The sequence below is a fragment of the Cannabis sativa genome, chromosome 2 (assembly GCF_029168945.1).
Source record: "Cannabis sativa cultivar Pink pepper isolate KNU-18-1 chromosome 2, ASM2916894v1, whole genome shotgun sequence".
Lineage (NCBI taxonomy): Eukaryota > Viridiplantae > Streptophyta > Magnoliopsida > Rosales > Cannabaceae > Cannabis > Cannabis sativa.
Genome location: NC_083602.1, coordinates 26,765,678 through 26,785,524, shown reverse-complemented (window position 1 = coordinate 26,785,524; position 19,847 = coordinate 26,765,678). Strand labels below are relative to the sequence as shown.

The 19,847-nt window shown below is 37.3% G+C and overlaps 4 protein-coding genes across 4 annotated transcripts; 2 read left to right on the top strand and 2 right to left on the bottom strand.

The window, feature by feature from the left end:
* Positions 1–13,129: 13,129 nt before the first annotated feature.
* Positions 13,130–14,228, top strand: LOC133033949 (uncharacterized). Its single transcript, XM_061108997.1, has 2 exons — positions 13,130–13,651; positions 13,854–14,228. Exons 1-2 carry the CDS (start codon positions 13,388–13,390, stop codon positions 13,995–13,997), a joined length of 408 nt encoding a protein of 135 aa, XP_060964980.1. The 5' UTR covers positions 13,130–13,387; the 3' UTR covers positions 13,998–14,228.
* Positions 14,229–14,858: 630 nt separating this feature from the next.
* Positions 14,859–15,704, top strand: LOC133034233 (nonsense-mediated mRNA decay protein 2-like). The gene is made up of 3 exons (XM_061109282.1): positions 14,859–14,903; positions 15,053–15,343; positions 15,444–15,704. The coding sequence occupies exons 1-3, from the start codon at positions 14,859–14,861 to the stop codon at positions 15,702–15,704; spliced, it is 597 nt and encodes a 198-aa protein (XP_060965265.1).
* A 273-nt stretch (positions 15,705–15,977) lies between these two features.
* On the bottom strand, positions 15,978–16,755 carry LOC133034232 (uncharacterized). The gene is made up of 2 exons (XM_061109281.1): positions 16,542–16,755; positions 15,978–16,409 (listed from the first exon to the last, which is right to left on the bottom strand). Exons 1-2 carry the CDS (start codon positions 16,746–16,748, stop codon positions 15,978–15,980), a joined length of 639 nt encoding a protein of 212 aa, XP_060965264.1. The 5' UTR covers positions 16,749–16,755.
* Positions 16,756–16,760: 5 nt separating this feature from the next.
* On the bottom strand, positions 16,761–18,345 carry LOC133034231 (protein FAR1-RELATED SEQUENCE 3-like). The gene is made up of 2 exons (XM_061109280.1): positions 17,777–18,345; positions 16,761–17,616 (listed from the first exon to the last, which is right to left on the bottom strand). Exons 1-2 carry the CDS (start codon positions 18,343–18,345, stop codon positions 16,761–16,763), a joined length of 1,425 nt encoding a protein of 474 aa, XP_060965263.1.
* Between the last annotated feature and the right edge of the window lie 1,502 nt (positions 18,346–19,847).

Sequence of the window (19,847 nt, the reverse complement as noted above, 5' to 3'; positions counted from 1 at the left end):
TGTATCGTACTCAAATTAACAACAATCACTGTACCAATACACTCACACAAGTGTTGGTAGTGTTTAACATATTTCAAGCATGCATATATAAACACATATACACACATTCAGATAATCATATCATACATTATACACAGTTCTTACCTGTTTTCCGAATTCAAGTGTGCTGGCCGACCTGAACGGAATTCACGTGCTAGATGGATGCCCTAATCACAATAACGGTAACACAGATGAGTGACTCGCCAAATCACTTTTCGGGACTTAAAACTCGAAACTAAAAGTTTCCCTATCAATAAACCTCATGGCAATACCCTATAAAACCCAAAATTGGCTAAAACTAGGGTTCTGGAAAAACCCCCAACAGGCAGACCGGATCCAACCGGTATCCCGGTTCTGGGTCACCAACCGGTCGACCGGTTGGTATAGACCACCCAGAACCGGAATTCCGGTTCATCTGCAGAAACCCAAAAATTTCTCCCCCTTGATTCAAATCAAGCCCAATCTTTACCAAACTCTCCAGAGCTCCTAATCAAGGCATACACAATAAAACCCAGCCAGTATTTCACAGAAAAACTCAGTGTAAACAAATATGCCATTAGAGATCAAAACTTTGAACTCAAAGCTCAAACTTGAACAATACCAAATCAAATCATCAAAACCAGCAACAAGAGGTTAATACCAACTCAAATGAACCTAGAAAACCAAACCCTAAGCAAACCTAATACTAACAGCCCCAATTTCACAAAATCATACATCCAAACCAATGAAACTTAAGGAAAAATAAAGAAGAAAGCTACAAGGGCTTACCTTAGTCCTAAGAACCTTGAATCTCTAGTTGATATCCAGCAAAACAAAGGAGCTAAACTTGGTTCCTTCTGGTCTAGGTTGGCCGAGCAAAGAGAAAGGGGAAGAAGGTTGATTCCTCAATTTTTGACTTTTCTTTCTTTTCTTCTTAATTTCCCTCAAAAGAAAAAGGATTCAAATAAATCCTTTGCTGAAATTACTGCTAGGTGTCACCCTAAAAGGCAGCCACCAACTCCCTTTTTGGTAATTACCAAAATGCCCTCAAAATTAAAGCTTGGGTATTTCTAAAGCTAGGGGTAAAATGGTCAAATTCCATAACCCCGCTCAATCCCGATATTTACTCTCTCTAAATTACTTCCCACTATGAAATAAGGTTCTAAACTTACCCATGTGATTAATCTAGCCATCCATCGCATTTTCCGTTGTCGCCGAGCAAAAATTACAAAATTAACATATTTCACATATAAGCTAAATAATACCCCTAGAGTTTAATAAAATCTCCAGAATTGAGAAATTATAACTCTAATATTTATTTCTAAATATTGAGGTCCACAAATAAATTAATTCACAAATAATAATAAAATAATAAAAATTAGTGCTAATTGCCTTTTCTAATCATATTACTAGAGCGGTCATTACAATTATCCCCCCGTTAATAGGATTTCGTCCCCGAAATCTAACCTGAATAGCTCTGGATGTTGAGTCCTCATATCTGATTCCAATTCCCAGGTGGCTTCTTCCACCTTACTATTCCTCCAGAGCACCTTAACAAAGTCTGATAGTCTTGTTCCGAAGAACTTTTTCTTTTCTATCCAAAATCTGAACAGGTTGCTCTTCATAGGATAAGTCTGGTTGTAGTTCAAGGGCTTCATAACTCAAGACATGAGTCGGGTCTGACACGTATTTCCTCAACATAGAAATGTGAAATACGTCATGAACAGCTGATAATGCTGGTGGTAAGGCTAGCCGATACGCTACCTGCCCGACCTTCTCGAGTATCTGGAATGGCCCAATGAACCTAGGGCTTAACTTACCCTTCTTCCCGAAGCGCCGAATACCCTTCATGGGTGAAACTCGCAGGAAAACATGTTCCCCTGCCTGAAATGTAACATCTCTGCGCTTCGGATCAGCATAACTTTTCGCACTGCTTTGAGAAGCAAGCATCCGAGCCTTGATCTTATCAATAGCTTCATTGGTCCTCTCGCACTAACTCGGGACCTGTGTACTTCCTTTCTCCTGTCTCGTCCCAATGAATAGGAGAACGACATTTTCTACCATATAACATCTCATAGGGAGCCATCCCTATTGTACTCTGGTAGCTGTTGTTGTAGGAGAATTCAATTAGAGGCAAGTACTTAACCCATGAACCCTCAAAGTCCATGACACAGGCTCGTAATAGGTCTTCTAAAATCTGGATAGTTCTTTCTGACTGACCATCAGTCTGAGGGTGAAAGGCTGTACTAAACTTTAACTTGGTACCCATAGCCTTCTGGAGACTCACCCAAAACTTCGATGTGAACTTTGGATCCCTGTCTGATACAATAGATTTAGGGGCTCCATGGAGACGAACTATCTCCTTCACATACAATTCAGCATACTGATCTACTGAATAGATAACTTTCACTGGTAGAAAGTGAGCTGACTTTGTGAATCTGTCCACGATGACCCATACAGAATCATACATCCCTGTAGTTCTAGGTAACCCAGTTACAAAGTCCATTGTGATGTCCTCCCACTTCCATTCTGGAAGGATTAAGGGTTGCAATAACCCTGCCGGCCTCTGATGTTCAGCCTTAATCTCTATTTGGCGGAGTTAAACATTTAGACACATAGTCCACCACATCTCTTTTCATCCCATACCACCAGAAGTAGGGTTTCAAATCCTGATACATCTTGGTGGTTCCCGGATGCAACGAATAAGGTGTGGTGTGAGCTTCATCAAGTATCTCTTTCTTAAGCTCATCCACACTAGGAACACAAACTCTAACTTTATATAGTAACATTCCACTGTTCGAGACTGTAAAACCTTTAGGCCGACCAGCTATCACTTCATCTCGAACTTTAACTAGTTCGGGATCTTCCAGTTGTGCCTTTCTGATTCTCTCCAACAGATCAGATTGGAGTGTTAAATTATGTAGTTTCCCGACCACGAATTCAATTCCTGCACTAACCATTTCCGAGGCTAGCTGAGGAGCTATCATAACCGTAGTACACACTTGACCGGGACCTTTTCTGCTCAGAGCGTCGGCCACAACATTGGCTTTCCCGGGGTGATACAGTATTTCACAATCGTAGTCCTTAACCAACTCCAACCACCTTCTCTGCCTCATATTCAGATCTTTTTGGGTGAAAAAGTATTTAAGACTTTTATGATCCGTATAAATCTCACACTTTTCACCGTAAAGATAATGTCGCCAAATCTTTAAAGCAAAAACCACAGCAGCGAGCTCTAAATCATGAGTTGGATAACGCTGCTCATAATCCTTCAGTTGACGAGAGGCATAAGCTATGACTCTGTCAGCTTGCATCAAAACGCATCCCAGACCCTGTCTGGATGCATCACAATACACAACAAATTTCTCTTGATCTGATGGCAAAGCTAACACCGGAGCTGTAATCAAACGCTGCTTCAACTCCTGAAAGCTTGATTCACACTTATCTGACCACACAAATCTCTGATTTTTCTTGGTCAATTCAGTTAGGGGCATAGAAAGTTTAGAAAATCCTTCGACGAAGCGTCGATAATACCCTGCTAACCCGAGAAAACTTCGAATTTCTGTCACAGATCTGGGCCTCGGCCAATTCTTCACTGATTCTATCTTGTTTGGATCAACCATAATTCCATTTTTCCCAACTATGTGACCCAAAAAGGACACCTCGGACATCCAGAATTCGCACTTTTTGAACTTGGCATACAGCTTGTGATCCCTAAGTCGCTGTAACACCATTCGAAGATGATGCTTGTGCTCCTCTTCTGACTGAGAGTATACAAGAATGTCATCGATAAACACTATAACGCAGTTATCGAGGAAATCCTTGAACACCCTATTCATGAGATCCATAAAGGCTGCAGGAGCATTGGTCAATCCGAACGACATTACCAGAAACTCATAGTGCCCATATCTGGTTCTAAAAGCAGTTTTCGGTATGTCCTCCTCCCGAATTCTGAGTTGATGATAACCAGACCGTAAATCAATCTTCGAAAACACTGCCTTTCCCTGAAGCTGATCGAACAGATCATCGATCCTAGGCAACGGGTACTTGTTCTTAATCGTCAGCTTGTTCAGTTCCCGATAATCAATACACATTCTGAGGGAACCATCTTTCTTTTTCACAAAAAGAACCGGAGCTCCCCAGGGCGATACACTGGGTCGAATAAACCCAATATCAAGCATCCCCTGAAGTTGTAACTTAAGCTCCTTGAGTTCCGCTGGAGCCATCCTATATGGAGCTTTAGAAACAGGTTCGACTCCAGGTGCCAAATCAATTACGAAATCAATCTCTCGCTGTGGCGGCAATCCCGGCAATTCCTCGGGAAACACATCAAGAAAATCTTTCACTACTCGAACTACCTCAGGCCCAAATGTTTCAGGTCTGCTGGAGTCAAATACTACCGCTAGAAATCCTACACAACCATTGCATAGTAAATCCCTAGCTCTCAACACAGAAATAACCGGGATCCGAGACCCCTGAACCGATCCAACATAAACAAATGGATCTTCACCTTCCGGCTGAAAAGTCACCATTTTACGCCTACAATCTATACTGGCCGAATACTTGGATAAGAAATCCATTCCCAGTATAATATCAAACTCAGTTAGTTTCAATTCTATAAGGTCAGTACTCAATTCCCTATCTTCGATTCTAATCGGCATAGACCTAATGCGCCTATTAGAGATAACCAATTCCCCGCTAGGCATTAGGGTTCCAAACCCTCTTTCTAAAATGTCACAAGGTCTACCCAAAAGATCAATCACCCTTGTAGCCACATATGAACGTGTAGCTCCCGAGTCAAATAATACTGTAAATAACAAGTTGTTGACGGGAAGCTGACCTGTCACAACAGAAGGACTGGCTGCAGCATCAGCTTGGGTAATGGCAAACACACGAGCAGGAACCGGTTTCATCTCGGCTTTCGGCTCCTCTTTCTTTGCCTGGGGGCAATCTTTCTTGAAATGCCCCACCATGCCACATAAGAAGCATGTCTTCCGGTTACACTCTCCCGGATGATGTTTCTTGCACCTTGGACACTCAGGATAAGAATAACCCTGGCGTCCTCCTCTGCCTTGGTTCCCACGGAACCGCTTGCTTTGCCCCGAGCCACCAGAAGCCGGAACAACTTTTCTTTTCTGCTCAATGGTGGAGTCACCACCATCCCTACCATAAACAGGAGTAGGAACAGTGGGGGTTCCACCAACACTCGGAGTCACCCGGGGCTCCTGAAGAAATTTTACTGCACCCTCGGCTCTCAAAGCCTTCTCAACCATATCTGCATACGTGGTTGCTTCAGTAGTGGTAATAACCAGATCATGCCGGATCTTTGCACTTAAACCCGCTAAATATTTTTCTTTCTTACTGAAGTCCGTGGGCACAATTCCTGCTGCCAATTTAGCCAACCGATCAAACTTCGTTGTATACTCAGTGACTGACATTCCCTCAGTCTGAACTAGATCAGTGAACTCTTTCCGCTTTGCACTGCGGACCGCTTCATTGTAATACTTGGAGTTGAATAACTCCCTAAATTCTTCCCAGGTCATCAATGTGACGTCCCGTGTGAGGGTTATCAATTCCCACCACACGAGGGCATCTTCCTGAAGCTGGAAAGTGGCGCAGGATACTCGATCATTTCCAACCACTCCCATAAAGTTGAGAATGCGCTCAATCATCGAAAGCCATTGCTCGGCCTTCATCACATCAGGGCCTCCCAGAAACACTGGAGGTGCCTGTTTTCGAAATCTTTCGTACAACGGTTCCATACGGTTGCCAACAACAGGTTGTTCGCCGGCACCGCCGGAACCGCAACGCCCTGAACTGGCCGAGGAGGCACGGCGGGAGGACCCCGCCGCCTCAATCTTTGGATCTCTTCATCTTGCTGACGAATCCTCTCTTGCATTTCAGCAAATCTTTGCTCCCAATCAGGAGGAGCTTGAGGTGGATTTACAGGGCGACCACCCTGAGCTCTACCACGGCCACGGCCGCGACCACGGGGATTTTGAGGATTCCCCTGACCGCCTCCGGCCTCAACCATGCCACCCTGGCTTCTTGTATTTCGCGGGGCGTCCATTTAATAGGACTTAGCCTGCGAATCCATAAGGTAGGCAGGTTAGACGGCGATCAAAATTAACACCGCTCTTAATAGCAAAAAGGCAACGCACTTTCTTTTCTTTTTAAAGAAATATATATTTAATTTAAATCTAATATGCTTCCTAACATGCTTTTACATCACACTTATTTAAAATACTAAACAAGTACGGGCTTACTGAACCGTGAACCGAGCTTTCTCTGATGAAGATTGTACATGTCATAGCAAGCTTCGGTAGACAAACCTGGCGGCTCTGATACCAAAATTGTAACGCCCTAATGCTAAGGCACGCTACAGTGCTTTTTCAATTATTGTGCAAACTTTGCTAATCAAAGTAATTTCTCGAAAAACGTGTCAAATTAAAACTTTTGCTTTAAACTTTAAACTTTGTAATTTAATAAAATATTTACAAGTGCCGGGATCCCGATCTTTAAAACTTTACAAACTTTACTTTATAAATATACATTCCAAAATATACAGATTTACAGGTCGCACAGCGACATTCAAAATACAACTCCCAGATGTCCCGAGACCGAACACTCCAGGTCGCGCTGCTTGACATGTACAATCTCACCCAAGCTCAGGATCACTCCTGTTCAGCCTTCGCCTTTCCTTTACCTACACATGAAAGCAGAAACTGTGAGTCAACAGACTCAGTAAGAAATGCATATAACATACCATATAATTTCCGACCTGTAAATAGGCGCCCATACACCTATTTACAGAGCTTAACAGATGTGCATGAACGTTCAATACCAGGGTACAACCACTATACCACATACACAACGTACCTCGCTGTACGAGTGTTGGTAGGGTTTATCCCGATCACTGAGTATCACTGAGTGATGTACCACACACCTTAGCATTTTCTATGCTTGTGTTGGTATCACTGTATCGTACTCAAATTAACAACAATCACTGTACCAATACACTCACACAAGTGTTGGTAGTGTTTAACATATTTCAAGCATGCATATATAAACACATATACACACATTCAGATAATCATATCATACATTATACACAGTTCTTACCTGTTTTCCGAATTCAAGTGTGCTGGCCGACCTGAACGGAATTCACGTGCTAGATGGATGCCCTAATCACAATAACGGTAACACAGATGAGTGACTCGCCAAATCACTTTTCGGGACTTAAAACTCGAAACTAAAAGTTTCCCTATCAATAAACCTCATGGCAATACCCTATAAAACCCAAAATTGGCTAAAACTAGGGTTCTGGAAAAACCCCCAACAGGCAGACCGGATCCAACCGGTATCCCGGTTCTGGGTCACCAACCGGTCGACCGGTTGGTATAGACCACCCAGAACCGGAATTCCGGTTCATCTGCAGAAACCCAAAAATTTCTCCCCCTTGATTCAAATCAAGCCCAATCTTTACCAAACTCTCCAGAGCTCCTAATCAAGGCATACACAATAAAACCCAGCCAGTATTTCACAGAAAAACTCAATGTAAACAAATATGCCATTAGAGATCAAAACTTTGAACTCAAAGCTCAAACTTGAACAATACCAAATCAAATCATCAAAACCAGCAACAAGAGGTTAATACCAACTCAAATGAACCTAGAAAACCAAACCCTAAGCAAACCTAATACTAACAGCTCCAATTTCACAAAATCACACTTCCAAACCAATGAAACTTAAGGAAAATAAAGAAGAAAGCTATAAGGGCTTACCTTAGTCCTAAGAACCTTGAATCTCTAGTTGATATCCAGCAAAACAAAGGAGCTGAACTTGGTTCCTTCTGGTCTAGGTTGGCCGAGCAAAGAGAAAGGGGAAAAAGGTTGATTTCCTCAATTTTGACTTTTCTTTCTTTTCTTCTTAATTTCCCTCAAAAGAAAAAGGATTCAAATAAATCCTTTGCTGAAATTACTGCTAGGTGTCACCCTAATAGGCAGCCACCAACTCCCTTTTTGGTAATTACTAAAATGCCCTCAAAATTATAACTTGGGTATTTCTAAAGCTAGGGGTAAAATGGTCAAATTCCATAACCCCGCTCAATCCCGATATTTTATTCTCTCTAAATTATTTCCCACTATGAAATAAGGTTCTAAACTTACCCATGTGATTAATCTAGCCATCCATCGCATTTTCCGTTGTCGCCGAGCAAAATTACAAAATTAACATATTTCACATATAAGCTAAATAATACCCCTAGAGTTTAATAAAATCTCCAGAATTGAGAAATTATAACTCTAATATTTATTTCTAAATATTGGGGTCCACAAATAAATTAATTCACAAATAATAATAAAATAATAAAAATTAGTGCTAATTGCCTTTTCTAATCATATTACTAGAGCGGTCATTACATCACAACCTTATCAAACTTCAAGTAGCACTGGCGAGATGCATTTTTAAGAACATAAATGGATCGTTTTAACTTGCAAACCAAATTTTCTTTTCCATTCTCCTTGTAGCCTTCAAGTTGAGACATATAAACTTCCTTATTCAATTCTCTATTCAGAAAAGAAATTTTAACATTCATTTGATGCAAATCTAAATTAAAATGCACAATTAAGGCCATAATAATTTTGAATGAATCTTCGGTGGAAACAGGCGAGAAAATTTCAGTGTAATCAATACCTTCTCTTTGAGTAAAGTCTTTTGCCACTAAACGTGCTTTAAACCTTTCAATCTGTCCTTTTTTTTTTCCCTTTTAGTTTTCAAAATCTACTTACAACCTATTAGTTTAAAACCACCAGGTAATAAAACTAGCTCCCATACACCATTTTTCTTCACGGAGTCAATCTCATCATCCGTAGGTGCTAACCATTTTGAAGATTGTGGACTATTAAGTGTTTCACTATAAGTGACAGGATCCACAAAATGATCAATATCATATTCTCCTTCTCTAAGGTAAACAAAATTATCATGTCACTTTGTTGACTTCTCTTGTCTCTGAGATCTTCTTAGCGGAAGTACTTTTGGAATAGCTTCTATTTGTTGATCATTATTTTGAATAACATCTTCCACAACTGGAATTTCTTCGATAATAGATACCTCATCAACAAAAAGAGCTTCTTCAATAATAGGCCTCTCGTCAATAATAGGCCCTTCATTAATAATAGGACCCTCATCATCTTCGATACGGGAGTAATATATTCATCAGCAATGGGAGCATTACCAACTGCAGTAAGATTAATACTACTACTATCATCTCTTTAAAAGGACATAGGAATAAAAATTCTTTTAGATGACTCTCCCATTTCAAGAGACGTTGAAGGAATATTTTCAACAACATCAAATTCCAGAAATTTAGCAGTATGAGATTCAATAATGTGCGTACCACGAGTAGGATAGTATAAGCGATAGCCTTTTGAAGGCATTAGATAACCAATGAAACAACAAAGATTTGTTCTCGGATCTAACTTTTCCAAATTAGGATCATAAATTATTACTTCAACTGGACAACCCCATACACGAAGATGATTCAGACTAGGATTTCTCCCAATCCATAACTCAAAAGGGGTTTTGGGAATAGATTTACTTGGAACACGATTTAAAATATAAGTAGCAGTCATAAGTGCTTCACCCCATAAAAACTTTAGAAGATTTGATCTACTCATCATGCTTCTAACTATATCCATGAGAGTGCGATTTCTCCCTTCAGCAACGCCATTTTGCTCAGGTGAACCAGACATAGTGTATTGAGCAACTATACCATTTCCTTGTAAGTACTCAGCAAAAGGCCCCATGTGTTGTCCAAATTTTGTATAACGACCATAATATTCTCCTCCACGATCAGAATGAACAACTTTGACGACTCTTTCTAATTGTTTCTCAATCTCATTTAAAAAAAAAAATTTGAGTTTATCAAGGGTGTCAAATTTTTCTTTAATTAAGTAGGTGAATTCATAACGAGAAAAATCGTCGATAAAAGTTATAAAATACTTGTTTTTGCACAACGTGGAATAAGGTCCACTGATGTTAGTGTGGATAATTTCCAAATTCTCTTTATTCACAATATAGATGATAATAATCTCCGTATCAATAGTAATAAGCAATATTATATTACTATCAACATTATTATCATACTATATAACTCATACATAAATATAAAAATTAATATATAACTCTAATACATAAAATTATATATCTAAAATAATAATCTTATGCTAATTAATATATTATGTATGTTACTAACAACATCTCATGTGTAACATACCCATAATATATTAATTATTACACAACTATATATATGTTACATACACTACTATAAAAATGGTTTTTCTCGACGTTTTTAAACAGTCGTTTAAAGTATTCCCATCGGTTTCTATAACTGTCGCCTATACGACCGTCGTAAAATGAGAAAAATAGGCGATAGTTAAAAATCGTCGCTAATGTGGACTTCCCGACGGTTTCCCAACAGTTTTAAACTGTGAGGAATGTAAGAAAAAGAGAAAAATCTGTATTTTCTCCCATTTTTTTCCTGCATTAGTTTTATAATCTTACCTAAATTAAAATAAAACGACTAATTAATTTTATTACAATAACAACTAACTTTAAAACACATTAAATTTATACAATAACAAAATAAATATATATAATAAATAAAAAAGTATATAAATAAATACATGTATTTATACCGAGCTTGGAGAGAGAGAAAGACAGACGGGAGGTGGTGGTGGTCTGACGTATGCGACGGAGAGGAGAGGGAGACCGACGAGAGGAGGTGGGTGGAGATCGATGGACGAGAGAAACGAGAAGAAAGGAAGATCAAGAGAGGGAGGAAGAAGGCGAGAGAGGAGGGCGATGGTGCGGATGCGTGGGTGGGGTTTCGGAGAGTTAAGATTTTCGTTTTAGGGTGTGGGAAATGGAAAAGAAATAGGTGGGCATTTAAAAAATAGAAAAGAAGTAGGTGAGCACGTGGGAAATATGGCGAGAAGTAGGTAACAATTTTTTATTAGGCTCTTATACCCGACGGTTTAAAACCGTCGCCTATACTATAGGTGACGGTTTAAAACTGTCGCCTCCTATAAGGGCCCAATAAATTTTACGAATTCCAATTAAAATCATCGCCTATTCTTTTAATTAGTGTTATAAACTGTCGGAAATACTAATTTTTCCCGATAGTTTTAAACAGTTACTTAATTTTTTTAGCGACGGTCCCCCCCAAAAAAAACCTTTTTAGGACCGTCGCGAATTCTGATTTTTGTAGTAGTGATATCTCACACATATATAACATATATATAAACTTTAATATACATGCATGATATATATTATATACACATAATATATATTATATATGTATGTCTCATATAAATATATAAAAATAATTATTTCTACAAATTTAATCACACTAATATTTATTATATCACATGTTCTACATGTATATAATATATATTACTCATATATATATGCAGAGATACATTATGCATTCAGGTGGCCCTGGCTCCCCCTCAATTTATCACAAAATAGTTGTATGATATGTGTAGTTATCTAAAGAAAAAGTAAATTAATATTGCCTTTATATTTACTGATAAATACTCTTTATATATATGAACATCAAGTGTTAGGATTATATACACAATTAGCTTTAACTTTTGACATGTAATTAAAAAAAATATTGGTTGACATCAGTTGCAATTTTGCGCACTCATGCTGGAATCTTTCATCTGCTAATGCTGCTGGTGTCGATGAAAGGGAGTTTAGCAGCTGGTTTTGTGACATTCTGATGCACAATCGTAAGTCTGTAGCAGAGGAGGCTGCTATAATTATGTGGCGTATTTGGATGGCTCGCAATAATCTATTATGGAGTAATAAATCGACCAAAGTTTCAGAGGTGATTCGGTCGGCTAAGACTAATCTTGACAATTGGCAAAATGCTCAATCAAATGGTTCCATTCCATTACTAAATGTTAATTTTAGTAATGGAAGAGAGCATTGGACGAAACCAGTTTTTACTAAGTTCAAGATCAATGTCGACGGGGCCCTCTTTGAAGCTGAGAATCGATTTGGATTTGGCTTCATAGTTAGAGACAAGGATGGTAAGCTTGGCGAAGCGGTCTCAAGCAGTAAAACTGGTGTGGTTTCCCCTGAGATTGTTGAAGTTATGGGTATGAAAGAGGCTTTGAGTTGGATCAAGACGAAGCACCTAACTGAAGTGGAAATTGAAACCGATTCTTTAGTAGCTGTTCAGGCTATTCATGGCTCAGTTCAAATGCCATCTCAGTTTGGGTTACTTGTTCAAGATTGTCGTTTGCTTCTTTCTGAATTACAAAATGTCTTTATTTCTTTTGTTAAACGATATGCTAAGAGGGCTGCTCATTGCATTGCAAGACAATCTTGTTTTATGTCAAATTGTATGTTTGATGAGTTTTTTGCTCCATCAGATTTGCTTTCTATTGTAAGGGATGATAGCTTTTCAAGATGAATAAATTTTTACCCCTTTTCAAAAAAAAGAAAAAAAATTGGTTGAAATATAATTATAAATACTGAATAGTTGTCAACATTTAATGAGATATGTAATTAAATATTGAAATTCACTAAATCAAAATGGATCAGTACATAATATTTTCTTCTTCTTTTTTATGAAAATTATAATAGTTGTTCTGTAATTTCTATTTTCTCTACAATAACTATAAAATCTTTTTGAATTAATGGTTCATACACTTTGTAATAAAATATGTATTTTTCTTTTCAAAATAATAATAATAGATGTTTTTGAGTAATAATATACCTCTTATTCATAAAACGAATAACAATAATAGATGATGCCTTTTACTAATATTTGTAGAGGTTGAGTTTTGACTAACTAATTGCTGTGAAAAAATATAGGGAAATTTACACCCACTACTGATTTTTCCCATTTTATTACATTTATACTGTGCCACGCTGGAAACAACATTTATACTGTTTTTTTTTTTTTGGCAGTTTACTGCCTTTTAAACTTTAGCCGTGTAAGGGATTTTCATTGCCACTTGTCACGATAGGGTTTTGCCACGTTTTTTTTTTTTTTAAAAAAAAAATAATTGTTTGATTTGACGGTTATGTGTTCTGATCAAAAAGTATTGTATTTATGTATTTTTCTTTTATTTTTTTTTAATTATTTTCGAATCTAAATTTTGTAATTGGTAATCTCTCTCACCTCAACTGTTCATCTTCTTCCCCATTTTCAGTTTGCTTAGACGGTTGTAATAGTGGGTGGTTTTTTCATTTTAAAAAATTTCAAATCCCATCCCACTATCTTAAACTTCCCTCTCATTTTCCCTCCCATTTTTATTATTTTTGTCTATAAATACCTTCATAGTTCTTCATAATGGCCGTTACTCGTTCATCACCATCTCCGGCCAAAGTTACAAAACCCACAAAACAATCGCAGAAAACCAGACCCAAATCAAAAATGGGTAAAAAAAATCTGAAAGAGAACCCTCCTAGCCCCACTTCCCCTTCTGTTAAAAGAAAAACCATTGCTGGACCTTCGAAGAACACTCGAGGAAAAAGACCTCGAACTGTTGTTGAAAATTCAGACTCAGATTTTGAGTTGGATTCTGAATTTCTTAAGTCGCCTGTTTCTGTTAAGGTATTTTACTATTTATCTGTTGTTGTTTTTGAGGTTTTTTGTTTTTTTGTTAAATTCGATTTTTGAAGTTCATATATCTGGGTATTTGTTTGTTTTTGTTTATGTATTTGTAATTGTTTTATATATCTTGTTTGATTTATTTATGTGTTTTTGTTAATTTTTTATTTGTTGTTTTGTTGGTGTTGTTTTTTTTTTATTTTAGGGCAAGGGTAAATCCCCTGTGAAGGTGTTGCCATCATCAGGTGTTTCTGAAGAAATTCCTGTTAATAGGATTGTTGAGGTTTGTCATGTTATGCATTCTGTTCTATGTTTTTTTGTTGTTTTTTTGTTGTTGTTATTTTCGTAGTGTTTTATGGTGTTTTATCAGTGTTTTCATTGTTCTGTTTTTTAGGATTGGGAATGCAAGTACACTCGATCTCAATTTTATCATTCTAGAGTAGTAACATCTGGTTATTACTCTGTACTTGGTGACATTAAGAGAATTTTAACTGAAAGCCAATTGGAAATTTTTTCAAAATCTGTGTTTGGTTATTTTCTTCGAATTCCTGAGTACATAATTCATTACCAATTGCTTCATTGTTTGCTTTGTTGAGGAGGTTCGGCGGCTAATGGGTTGGAGTTTTGGGTTTGTGTCCAAGGGAAATACCTTAGGTTTAGTATCGAAGAGTTTGCGTTGGTCACGGGGTTAGATTGTCATGTTGATTCTGATTTTTATCAGTTTAAGCAAGATGATAATGAATTGGTCAAATCTTGTTTTAAGGGGTACAAAAAAATTACCAAGGGTGCTATTCAGACTGCTTTTATTGCTGACAATCTTAAGGATAACGACGATCTTGCAGTCAAGTTGGCTGTATTGTATTTTGTGCAGTGTTATTTGTTAGGTGGTCCCCCGGGTAAAGTTGTTTCGTCTGAGGAAATAGATGTTGTGGATAGTGGTCGATATAATGAATTTGGGTGGGGCAAGCATTGTTTTGATATCACTATGCATTCTTTGAAGGGTAAGATAGATTCTGGTTATAAGAGGGTAGTTCGTAGTGACGAGGATGGTGGGTATTACAGGTTATTGGGTTTTCCTTTGGCTATTCAATTCTGGTTTTTCGAGTGTTGCCCGTATGTTATTGGGAAACTATCCTTGTACTCAAATGTTGGCATTCCAAGGATTTTGAATTGACCTAAACTACCCAAGGACAAGGAGGGTATGGTGAAAATGGATGTCATGAACACCCTCATTTTCGATCGGTCTTTGAAAGAGGTAATCCTGTTGTTTTTTATTATTTTTCCACTGTTGTTTTAATGTTGTTTTTGTATACATTATTTATACTTTATGTTTTTATTGTTGTTGTTATTTTATAATTTCAGTTTCATGTGCATATTGTTTTTTGTTGGTTTTTGTTGTTTCAGTTAAAATTAAGAAACCTCACTCCAACTTTCGTTGAGAGATTGAGTTTGAGCCTCACTGATTTTTTCTCTGGTGAGACTACTCCCGAGGCTGTGAAATTCAAAATTAAAGGTGGTTCCAAGCCTGCTGGTCAACCTGGCTTGATGGGTTCTTCTTCATCAACTGCTCATGAGAATGTCTCCCGAGTTGAGTTTGAGGAATTTAAAAAGTGTTTATCTGTTGTTGTCAGCCAGCAAGGGATTCTTATGAAATCTGTTGCTGAGATGAACAAGAAGCTGGACATTCTTATTGAGGTGTTTTTTTTTAATTGTCATTACTTTTTCTGTTATTTTTTTAGTAGTGTTTTTATGTTGTTTTATACAGTTACTTAATTTTTTATTTTTTTTTTCTCAGTCATCCCAAGGTGGTCTCACTCACAATGGATCTCAGTCTGAAGATGCTCTTCGTACTTCAGAAAATGAGGATGATGAAGATTCCACTTCGGAGGAAGACGGGGATGATAAATTCGACGATGACAAAGGAGATGATCATCATGACGATGAAACTGATGATGATGATGATGATGATCTGGGTGGAGATGGTGTTGGTGCTGGTCAGGATGAGGCTCACACGGGCGATGTTCGTAACGATGACAATGTTTTTTTTTTCTTATAGTTTCTCTGTTTTTTTGAATCCAAATATTCATTTCAGTATTAAAAACACAAACTGTTTCAATAAAAAACTTCATATATATATATATATTCAATTTAGTATCCAACATCTTTTAATATCCAATCTAGAGTATCAACAATTCCCAATGTAATCAATGTTTTTCAAATAAAAACTGTATTCCCTGTGTATTTCAGAAATTTAAATTCCACGATATCTAATTCTCATAACGTATGTGTAGTTTTCTTTTGTTTTTCCACTGTTGTTCTGTTGTTGTTTTTACTCCCTTCTACGTCTTCTGCGGCATGTTCTTTTGTTATGCCCCAGTTCACCACATTTGCTGCACTTGTTGTGTTGATCCTTTTCCCATCCAGCCTTCCTTCTTAATGTTTTTGGTCTTCCTGATTTTACTCTTTCATGTGGAGGCAAGACTATAATATTTTTCACTTCTTCCGGTACCTCCCATTCACTTTGGTGTCCTATTGGGTAAACTGTCCCTGAATAAGTTGCCAGCCAATTTTTTTTTGTGTAGTAATCTGAACAGTAGGTGTACGGGTCCATGTTCATCTCCCTCATCACGGCCACTGCGTGCCCGCATGGCATTTCATCTATTTGGAACCTGTTGCACGTGCATGTTCTTTTTTCTAGGTCTACTTCCCACGATTCTTTCATTCTTGTTACCTCAAACAAGTAATCTGTTGTTGCTTTAACCTGTTTTAAATTTTATTGAAAAAAAAAATCAAACATAGCTGTAATTCCTACAACAACAATACAAAACTATTAAAACAGCACTACAACAACACTACAACACTACAAAAAAAAGAAGCATAATTAATATTTTACCTCCAGATTCAATGAGTATGTGTAATTTTTCAACAGTATGTCTTCTCCAGTTGGTGATAGCTTAGTGAAGGTGTTGTGTGCTTTTGTCCTATTAGTATGCGTCCATTGTTGCACCAATGCTCTCAAGCATTCTAGCAGCGTTGTAATTGGTAGCTCCCTTGCTGCCAAATTTGCAGCGTTCAGTGATTCTGATATGTTTGAGGTCATTGTGGAATACCTCTAGTTTTGGCTATGAATTCTTGACCACTTTTCATACCCGATTTTTTTGAGGTAAGGTCTTATGCGTTTGTCCAATCCATCCAATTCAGCCATGTGGAACTCGAATTGCTTTTCTGTGTAGGCTTTCACTGCTCCAAAGAATGGCAGATTGTATTTGGCAGCATGTTGTTTGAAGCTTGTTTTAAGGTTGCTCAAAATGTGGTAACCGCAGTAACTGTGTGCAATTTCTGGATAGATTTCTCTCGCTGCTTTGATGAGGCTTTCATTTCTGTCTGAAATTAGGCATTGGTGTTCCCGTACACCATACGCTTCTTTAAATTTTTTGAAGAACCATTTCCAAGATTGGTCATTCTCAGAATCTGCAACACAAAACGCTAGTGGAAAAATATGACCTGCTGCATCTTGTGTGCATGCGCACAACAAAGTTCCCCCATAAGCTGCTTTGAGGAACGTTCCGTCCACAACAACTATCGGTCTGCATGCTCCCCACCCTTTTATGGATGCATCCAATGCCATGAAAACAAAGAGCAAGCTGTTGTCTTCTGCCGTTTTCAGATCCACAAATGATCCAGGGTTTGTTTTTTCCACCATGTGTAAGAAACTCGGTATTAGGCTGTACGAGTCACTAGCATTACCTCTCAAGTCGTTTACTGCATGTTCCTTACTTCTCCAAGCTTTCATATAGTTCATTTTGATGCCATATCTGTATTTCAACTCCCCTTTTATGTCCTTCGCTGTTGCCTTGGTCTTTATGTTCAAGAACTTCGGTTTTATGCATTCCCCTATCAGTTTCGATGTTGCTTGCCTTTGGTCTTCATGCCTTATATTTATGGGGCATGTGTGCATATTTGAGAACCTATTGAAACAAAAAAAAAACAACAAAAACAACATTAAAAAACTATTAAAACAAACCTGTTGCAGATACCAAACATGTGTATTTCAGTACAAATTGTGAAAACAGGTCATTTGTTAAGGCTGACAACAAAAACAACATTAAAAAACTATTAAAAACCAACCTCCTGATTATGAATGTGTTTGTTGGCCCATTTCTCGATGCTCTTAGTGACCAATTGCAGCTTTCGTAAACACATTTCAGACTGTATTCTTGAGAGTAGGACTTCCACACTTTGTACTGAAAGTTGTTTTTGATTGCGTAGTAGCTGAGGACATTTTTTAGAGTTTCTTTGTCTTTGTATGCCTGTCCTTTTTCCACTTCGGGGTGTTGCTTGTCTGTTATTAACTTTGCATTGTTGATGTCGATTTCTGGATCCAGTTTTTTACTGGTGTTTTCAAGTTGTTCTACCATTTCTTCAGCAACCAGATTTGCATAGTCAATTATGTCGAATTTGTCCTCCTCATCTTCTATTGTTTCTGACTTTTCCCCTTCTTCCGTTTGCTGTCCCGTTGTGTATGATTCTGTTGTTGTTATGTTGTTTTCAAGCGTTGTTGTGTTGTTTTCGATCATTGCCACATTATATTCATTCGGTGTTGTTGTGGATATCGAATTTGGTGTTGCAGCAGGTGTTGTGTTGTTGTTTTGCTGGTTGACACATAGTGGATATGTCGTGAAATCTGTTTCCTTCATTTTCAATTCCAAGTAAAAGTAGAGGCTTCGATCGTTGCATATTTTGATCGGTGGTATTCCTTCTTTAGCTTGGTACTGTATTTGTAGTGTTGTGCTGGTGTTTTCGCACCCAATGAAGTAACCAGTATTTGCAGTAGCTCTTCGTACGTGCATTTTGTTGGTATGAATTCTCCACTAGCCACATAGTTCACATAATTGTGATCTTCATTCCATTGTCCATTGCTCTTGATGAGTACTGGTAGACGTTCCATTACCTGTCATTCCAGGGTCTTATTTAATGTTAAAACAATAGTACAACAACAATAAAACAATAGCAAAACAACAAAAAAAAAATCAACAAAAAAACTAAAATAACAACAATAAAACAACACAAAAACAACCAAACAGAAATACCCATTATTTTTTTTTTAGTTTTTCTTATTATATTTGTCTGATACATATATGTATGAATGTTGTTGTAGTACTGACCGCAAAACAACATTAGAACAACCCTGATGTTGTGTTTGAATAATTGTACTAATTTATCAATTTTTTTTTTTCGAAATCATTTTGTGTTACAAACGTCAAATTAACAATAGAACAACCCTCATTTATGTTTTTGCATCATAAATTAAAGAATATCACAGTTGTGTTTTCGTTTTTTTGTTTAAAACTTCAGATCTAAATCTTGTTTTTTTTTTATTTTTAATTTTTTTTGGTTTCTTAAGAATTAAATTATTTTTTGGGTTTGTTGTGTTTACCTCTGTTATTTTGTTGGGACAGTTTTCTGTACGTCTTGTTCTTCAATTCTGATTCCTTTTCAAAAAACTCTTCGCCGGATTTAATGGTTTTTTCTTGGTGATTTCCGTCTCCGGCGTCTCCCCACACACGAACAAGGTTGTTTCCCGTGTGTTTTACTGTTCACAGTACAAATGAAATGATGTTGGGCTTGGGCAGTACAAAAGTAATGAAATTGGGCTGGGGCAGTAAAAATGTTGTTTTTGCCGTGTCCCAGTATAAATGTAAAGTTTTGGTCCAAAATCAGTATTTTTGTAAAATTCCCAAAATATATTTAAAAAATTTACGACAAATTTAATTATAAATAATTTTTGTAACTTGAAATATATGTAAAAATGTTTTATTTAAAATATAAATTTTTAATAATTGGCCCCTTAAAAGTGAATCCTCCCTCCACTTTTGTATACATGCTATATATTATATCCCTCCATTTTTGTATGCATACTATATATTATATATCTCACATATATATGTATAATAACATGATATAAATTCAAATATCATATTAGATATCATTATTAATTTGATATAAACACATGATTATATATATGCTACAAATATATAACTCACATATATCATATATATTACTATCATATAAAATAGTAAATCACATAATATACATCACCATGCTCACTCATGAATAGGGCTGCCCATTTAGACCCGCAAACCCAAAAAATCCAAACCCCCGCCCCGACCCGCTGCCAAAAAAACCCACCACCTAAAAA

What these genes read in the sequence shown, in the direction of transcription:
- LOC133033949 (XM_061108997.1), top strand. Translation starts at nt 13,388, where the DNA reads ATGGCCGTTACTCGTTCATCACCATCTCCGGCCAAAGTTACAAAACCC. An exon ending in AGTCGCCTGTTTCTGTTAAG is followed by an intron (nt 13,652 to 13,853) that starts GTATTTTACTAT and finishes TTTTTATTTTAG; the next exon opens with GGCAAGGGTAAATCCCCTGT.
- LOC133034233 (XM_061109282.1), top strand. Translation starts at nt 14,859, where the DNA reads ATGGATGTCATGAACACCCTCATTTTCGATCGGTCTTTGAAAGAG. An exon ending in TCGATCGGTCTTTGAAAGAG is followed by an intron (nt 14,904 to 15,052) that starts GTAATCCTGTTG and finishes TTGTTGTTTCAG; the next exon opens with TTAAAATTAAGAAACCTCAC. An exon ending in AGCTGGACATTCTTATTGAG is followed by an intron (nt 15,344 to 15,443) that starts GTGTTTTTTTTT and finishes TTTTTTTCTCAG; the next exon opens with TCATCCCAAGGTGGTCTCAC.
- LOC133034232 (XM_061109281.1), bottom strand. Translation starts at nt 16,748, where the DNA reads ATGACCTCAAACATATCAGAATCACTGAACGCTGCAAATTTGGCAGCA. An exon ending in CATACTCATTGAATCTGGAG is followed by an intron (nt 16,410 to 16,541) that starts GTAAAATATTAA and finishes AATTTAAAACAG; the next exon opens with GTTAAAGCAACAACAGATTA.
- LOC133034231 (XM_061109280.1), bottom strand. Translation starts at nt 18,345, where the DNA reads ATGAAGGAAACAGATTTCACGACATATCCACTATGTGTCAACCAGCAA. An exon ending in AACACATTCATAATCAGGAG is followed by an intron (nt 17,617 to 17,776) that starts GTTGGTTTTTAA and finishes TTGTTTCAATAG; the next exon opens with GTTCTCAAATATGCACACAT.